Below are 7,524 nucleotides of genomic sequence, written 5' to 3' on the forward strand. Positions count from 1 at the left end.
AGTTTCATTAGGCTAGTTTAAATTAGGGATATTTGCTGGGGGGGGGGCGGGGGGGAATGAAAAAATCTTTACTGTAGTATGGAGGTGAGTAATAGTTGATCTTGCCGTTGCCATTTACAAGAGAAATTTTCAAGATGGTGCATTTCAAAGAGAATATTAGTGTCCATTACAAATCTTTCTTTATTGTTAGGTAGGAGGGCTTACACTGGTGAAGTAATACTGCGCAAGCCCTAAAAAGAAGTGCTCTAAATTTTATTTTAATAGAACTTCAGTGTTCATTAAGTTTATGGATGAGGTGAAATAAGAGGATGTTAAAAAGACACCAGCAGTAATAGAAAAAGCTCGGGGATTGTTGGTCTGTGTGCAATCACACATTTATATTTAACTTTAAATAGAGGGGTATTTTTTTGGTTGGTTTTTTTTTCATTAAACTGACAAGATTATTCCAGTGTGGTAATATCATAAAGTAGTTCTGGTTTAGATCTTGAATTGAGATTATTCCTGTCATTAGCTGTATTTGGCTTGTTCTGCAAACAAACCTCTAGGGATGAATTAGCAGAGGGTCTGAGAAGATGCCTATGTAGACCTCACTGTGGAAATGGGTGTTCAGACATTTGAGACCTGATAGCCCAGAGTCACCACAAATTCCAGTGAGCTGTCTGGAGATGAAGCTGCTATGCTAACATACCAGCATTATCTTTGACCATGCTACTGCATGCTGGGGTCTTTTGTTTGCTCTTCCTTTTCCATTCGTAAGCACTCAAAATCCTGAAAATATTCAATGTGTCTCTTGCAGGGATTTCTTCCAGAAGGCATGTTTGACCGTATTCTCACTGGACCTGTTGTGCGGGAAGAAGTGAGCCGGCGAGGAAGGCGCCCCAAGAGTGAGATTGCTAAGGCTACAGCAGCTGCAGCAGCTGCCACCGCTGCGGGCGTATCAGTTAACCCTCTGCTAGCTAATGGATTGCTTCCCGGAGTGGATCTGTCCAGTCTTCAGGCCTTACAGCAAAACCTGCAGTCGCTGCAAGTGACAGCAGGATTAATGGGAATGCCAGCTGGTTTAACTGCTGCAAGAGAAGCAAAGAACATGGCTGCCATGTTCCCCATGCTGCTGTCAGGGATGGCTGGATTACCAAACTTGCTAGGCATGGGAGGACTTCTCACAAAGTCTACAGAATCTGTTTCAGAGGAAAAAAAGGGAAGTGATTTAAAGGAGGCAGACACAAGGAAAGAAAGGACAGAAGATCAAAATACAGATATTGGTGGTGAAAATTCTGTTTCAAGTTCTCCCTCAACATCCTCTGCTGCTGCAGCTGCCAATCCTCTCTCTCTAAACCCTTTACTTCTGTCCAACATACTTTACCCAGGGATGCTTCTCACTCCAGGCCTTAATCTTCATATCCCAGCTTTGTCTCAGTCTAATATTTTTGATGTACAGAACAGTGAAAGCAATGACAAAGGCTCAGCGAAGCCCACAGAAGAAAAGGAGCAAAATTCTAGGGTTAGAGATCAGGAAGACAAAGGGGGAACAGAGCCAAGCTCTCACAATGAAAACAGCACAGATGAGGGTTCAGAGAAAGCAGATGCTTCATCTGGATCTGATAGTACATCGTCTTCATCTGAGGATTCAGATTCTAGCGATGAAGACTGACCCCAGACTCTGCACTTAAATTATAAACTGATTTTGAATTTATTCTTTATTTCATTGTAAATAACCAGTGTTGAGTGCATCAATGATTTACTGACCGAACATTTCAGTATTTGTTTAGAAGTGCAAACTGCTTTCAGAGACGTTTTGCATGTAATATTTCTTGAAGTTCATAAGTTTCTGAACTTGTATGTACTATCAAATACACAATGGTGTAAAATTACAACAAAAGGCATTATAATTTTGTTGGGGGTTAATTTTATGAAAATAATGCTCAAGTAAGAGCTGTATATTTAATATATTTGCAGTGAACACAGAATACTTTATGCATATTATTGATTTAATTTGAATATAGTTTTACAGCCTCCTCGACACTTATAATTTACAGATCAAAACTCAGCAATAATTTGGGCAGCTAATGAATGTCATGAAAGCTGTAGAATCTACATCACCATCCATTGCTTTAATTACATGAAAATGCTCTAGTGTTGTGATGCACTGCTGTTTCCAATTCAGGTACAAGTGTGTTTAAACGAAGATAAATTTTTCCCAATCAGCCAATTAAACTGGCTACCTGTTACCTCAGCTGAGTTAGTTTAGGAAGTTTACGTTGGTTTCTATTACTTGTTTTCAGGTTTTGTTTTGTTTTCTAAAGACATCCTGTATATCATGTTAAAATCTAAGTTACTTGAGATAAGACTGTTGGGTTTGGTTTTTTTTTCCCCTTATTACAGCTGTTCTTTTTTGACAGCAGTAAGGGGAAATTAGAGCAAAAACTGTCTTACCTCATGCTACTTGGCACCATGTAGATCTATTTAGTTTACACCTTGCAAAGTTTTGGGTCCCCTCTGCAGAATTGCAAGTCACAAAATGAGGAGTAGTTTCCCCAAGACTCAGAAGAGGCAAACTTTCATAAAGTGCCACTGAAAAGAACTTTCAACACTGCATACTTCATGTAAAAATTGTTTGTTTGCTTTGTTTGTGTAGATTTCTATTTGTGTTTTATGTCATAAAGCCTCCTGCAGTTACCAGTTTTAGTAATGGTAAATTAAAGTATAGATAGTTTTGAACTCCTTTTGAGTTTAAACTTCTCTGCAGATTTAAATCTGACTATTAAATATTACCCAAAATCATTTTTGGGATATCACTTTCCTATGTTATGCTGAGTTACCCACTGAAGAAAAAGCACTTTGAATAGTAAGGAAGACAAATTATTCCTAGAAACCACAGTAACGGGGCATAAGGCATCTGTCTAAGTCCAAATCCTTAGAACCCTTTACTATATAAGATCTGTGTAAGATTTGATGTGTGATATGATTCCTCCTTCTTCTTAAGCTGCTATTACTCTGACACAGTTGAGGCCCAGATTCACATTTACGGAAGTTCTGAACTGACTGAAACTTCAGTTGACCTTGGTCACATCGTTCGTGGTCCAAGAATAGGAAAGTGTTAAGAGAAAATAAATAAAGGTACTAGTAGAAGTTCATTGAAAAAGCTTTACAAAGGGATAAATTAAAAAATAATTAAAAAACTGTATATTTTGATATAGTTCTGTTGCTTGCTTGTACAGTAAAACAACTGTGTTGTTTTTTATCGAGAACTTTACCAATGAAATATAAGTTTATGTGCAAAATAACTAGCCCCATGATTAGAAGCAGTATTACATGTAATTACACAGCTATACAAGTACCATTTGGATTGTGGTGGTTACATATTTTCCCAAATAATATTCTGATTTTTGGCCCTTCACGCAGTGTCTTAGCAATAGTGAAAATTAAAAACTGCCAAGAGAAGGGGGTAGCAATTCTTCATCATGGGGAAAAAAAAAAAACTACTTATTTAATATTTTGCCCTTTGTAATATAGCACTTTTAATTAACTAGGATTCATCTATGAAATAGCCAAAGTTTTACAAACAGTTATTAACTCAGTTTGCTGATGGAGTATGTCAACAATACCATCACTTCCCACCCCTCCCCCTCAAAACAAATCCTAAATCTTGTGGCTAAACCCTAATTTATATCAGATTTATGAAAGAAAGTATTTTCCTAATTATGGTCAAGTGAGTTTGGTTATCATTCTAGTGATTCTTTCTATGTAGTAAGGCAATTACAATTTCAAGTCATGAAGGCTGATGTAGACTTGAACGTTAATATACTGGATTGATTTTTAATCGGTTTGAACCAGAAGGGGAAAAAATGTCCCACTATCAATTAAACTATATGCAAATATGGTTGTATAAAGTTAAGGGTTATAAGGAAACCTCAGTAGAATTACACTAATACTGAAGTTAAAAGAATATCAAAGGTGATGATAAAGTGTGTGTTGGTAGTTACTAAAAGAACCTTAGCTGTTATTGCCTTGTATTTCTATCCCTTGTTTCAGGCTTCATGATCCAAGTCTTAGTCCAGGTTTTTTTCGGACATTTGCAATATTTGCCAGTTGTGTTCTGTGTAGTCTGAATTTGCTTTCTGTAGTTGAACAAGCGTCTTAAAAAGTCATTTGTAATTTATTGAATTACTTTCTATGATGTTCTATAGAGCAAATGGAAGTTTAATTATTTTTTATTAAACATATTCTTTGACTACCCATGATGTCGGCCTCAATATATGAAAATAATGCTGTCTGTGTAAGGATTAAACCTGTGGCTTTCAGCAGCAAAAGTTAAGTTTTAGTGTTAAGCTCTAAAATAGAATATTAAGACTTTAGAAAAACCAAGAATGTTTTTCTGGGAATCAATTCCCTGTTAGTCTGGTGTCATACAAACAATGTAAGCAGTTATTCCAGCCTTTTAGTAGCTAGAGTCAGAAAGGAGTATATATGGTCTAGGTTCTGGTCTAAAAGTTGACTTAATGTGAAATAAAGATGCACCTGATGTTCCAGGGTGAGGATGTTGGCAGTGAAGTACCTTTTGAATCTTTCTCTTAAAATTCTGCGTTACTAAATCTTTCAATTATGTACACAGCACTTACTACTCGTATTTTTCATCTATTTTATACAGGCCTGGACATTTCTCCTGAGAGTAAGTTGTCTTCTGGCTGCCTTGTTCTAATCTGTCATTGCACTTCAGTGATTCATTGGTATCCTTCTCACTCCCGTCTGAATTTTGTCTTCAGATCGTGAGAATCCTGTCTGAGCTGCTGCTTTCTCAAATCTGTACACAGGTGATATAAACACACATACACATACGAGCATTGTTCTCACATTCTCCTGTTTCTTTTTTCCTTGGAAGTCCTGCAGGTTCCCTAATAGTATATTTTTAAAGTATTTTTAGCAGGTCTCCTAGAAAAATCATAAAAAATCATAGATTAAAAAATAGTAACAATTAAAAAACAAAAACAAGGAAAATCATGTCTTCTAATTTTACAACCAAATCTTCTTAGTCTGTAAATTAAAAATATAACCAGGACTTATTTTTCAGTGAAACTTTTTCCAAGGAACAGACAATTTAGGCACAGTATTAGTGTTCCATTTCTTGCACTCCTTTGAATTTTTTTTGAAACAGTAGCTGGATGATTAGATGAGATTACTAACAATGTGTCCCACCCAAATTCCTGTTCTGTTTGTTGTATCTTGTCTACAAGAAAATTATTTCTGACATAATCAGTAATATATTTCTAGTTTTTTGGTCTGTCTGACAGTACTGTTACACTTTCAGAATGAACGTGTACTTCTTAATGCCTTCATTTAAGCTGTAGTGAGATGAACTGTAACTGCTGTACATGGTTAATATAAAGGAATCTGCAGCATATTGTTAAACTTGTGAAGCGGAAGTTACTAATAGTTGTATAAACAGTTTCTGATGTAGTTCTTTTATGCTTGTAATTATCCTCAAGATAAGAAAGCTGTATCAGTGTAATAGGGGATTTACACTGCTGTAGTTGACCGGCATTTCATATTTTACATCTACATTTCTGAAACATTCTGTGGACGAGACTTATTATACCAGTGTAGCTGTGGGAGTCTACAAAATTACTCTCCTCCCTCACCTAAATGTCCCTCATGTTCTACAGGCAGGTGGTATCATTCATATGCCAACAGTCAGAGGAAAGGAAATAAAAATACTATCATTCCAGAACTAAACAGTGAGAAAATCTCAATCACTGTATTTTATAATCACTCATTATTTGTAAAATGACATTTTTCTATTAAAAAAAATACAGCAAGGACTTCTGATGGTTAGTAGTCTCTGATGACAAAGGTAAGTTTCAGTTAACGTTTCCCTAAGAAAAACTATTATTTCAGGAGATATTTTTTTCTAACTTGTAGTAATTAAGTACATGTGAGAGAAATCTTTGAAAATACTGGCGATATACAGAGGAACGATGTTGACATGCATTATACCTCTCATGGTGTCAGTAAATTATATCATTTATTACTGTCTAAAGTTCCAGCCTGCCAGAAATTACAAAAATATTTTTATTGTTGTATTTCATTTTTTTTTACCCAGCATTCTAGGAAGACTGGAAATAAATATGAAGAATTAAGGAGAAATTTCTGTCCAACAGGGTGGGGCTGAAGTCTTGAAATGGAAGTACACACAGGTACGTATCTCTGTTCAGAACAGTTACAATCCAAAACACTTTGACTTAAATAAATTTTAGCTTTAATTTGTACAGTATTTTGTACGTTAGGTAACATTCAGACTTCTTAAAAAATAAAAAAAAGGAGGCCACTTCATCTTGCTGCAAGTAGACAATATTAGTGTTTCAAAAATTTGTCACATCTTCACTGCAGTGAAGTCCGGGCCTGTGCTATGACTGCACAGCGTTTGGCCTCAAGTTTTGCTGTTTCTCGTATTTTGCAAGGAAACTACAGTTTATTAACAAAATCACAAGGGTAGAATTTGAAGCCATTTGCCCTATTTTTGTGCAGCCGTACTTTGAAATGGTTCACTGGTTGTTCTGAGCTGTAAACAGCACCTGTGTCTCCAGAGGTGCTGCCTGTCTGAATTGCTCAGCTTCCCATGGCTGCTGTCCCCAGTGTGACATTACCTGGGTGGAGGCAGCACAAGACAAATATGTAGCCGTGAAGCCCTTTGATGCTGCAGTTCATACGAAAGTCCATAGCATGTTCATAAGCTAATTTTCTGAAAATTCAAAATGGTTCAAAATATATTTCATTGCAGCATAGGCTAGCAGCAGTCAAGGACCTGACTGAGGATGTCTGTGGTATTCTTGTTGAGAGTTCTACACTGGTGGTAGCGCTAATGGCTGTTAAGTGTTGGCAGGTATAATTACGGAATCCAGTAGTGGAAACAATTCAAGCAATCAGCATGCCAGATGAGGATATCTCATTATTTCAGTACTGATGTTGAACATTGCTATGGTCTTGAATAAAATCCTAACAGCTTTGTAAGGAAAAAAGAAAAAAAAAGGAGAGATCAAGTGGAGGAAAAAGTTAAGTCCTCAGGGATGAAAGCGTTCAGGGTATATCTCTAAAACGTTCCTTGTGAAAGTTTTCAGCAGCATTTTTTAAATTAAACACAACTTTTTTTAGTTTGTCTTCTATGCTAGAATTGTCAAACCATTTATTTACAAAGTCTGGATGCATATAAACAGGGATGAATACGGGCGTAATCAAGCATAATAACTTCACCTTTAACCTAGGCTTTGTTTCTCGTACTGTGAGGGTTTGTTAATTTTTCTTTTTTTTTTTTTTTAATCCAAAGGATTTTGATAGAGTAGATTAATGTTTGTCAGTATTAAGTAAAATCCTGTAATAAGTTATTGCTTTAACAAGTACTGTAAATGCAGCTTTACAGGAAAGCCCTGCAGTATTACAGACTTCTGAGTGGCACAGGGCATCCCATCAGTGCACTGCCTCGCTGCAAAGTTCACAGCTCCTCCATGTTAAAAAAAAGAGGTGTTAAGACAC

The 7,524-nt window shown here is 36.3% G+C and overlaps 1 protein-coding gene across 2 annotated transcripts in view; it reads left to right on the forward strand.

Annotated features, from left to right (window-relative positions):
- LOC130607094 (chromodomain-helicase-DNA-binding protein 9) overlaps positions 1 to 4,236 on the forward strand; it is an 81,167-nt gene extending 76,931 nt beyond the window's left edge. For both annotated transcript variants that reach the window (XM_057423911.1, XM_057423921.1), the window contains one exon: positions 797 to 4,236. In XM_057423911.1, coding sequence (XP_057279894.1) covers positions 797 to 1,651 — 855 coding nt within the window. In that variant the 3' untranslated portion in view covers positions 1,652 to 4,236. The remainder of the gene's footprint in view (positions 1 to 796) is intronic.
- The last annotated feature ends 3,288 nt before the right edge of the window (positions 4,237 to 7,524 follow it).

The sequence above is a fragment of the Pezoporus wallicus genome, unplaced genomic scaffold (assembly GCF_028554395.1).
Source record: "Pezoporus wallicus isolate ANWC-B61680 ecotype Strahan unplaced genomic scaffold, APGP_CSIRO_Pwel_v1 contig_14319, whole genome shotgun sequence".
NCBI classification, from domain to species: Eukaryota; Metazoa; Chordata; class Aves; order Psittaciformes; family Psittacidae; genus Pezoporus; species Pezoporus wallicus.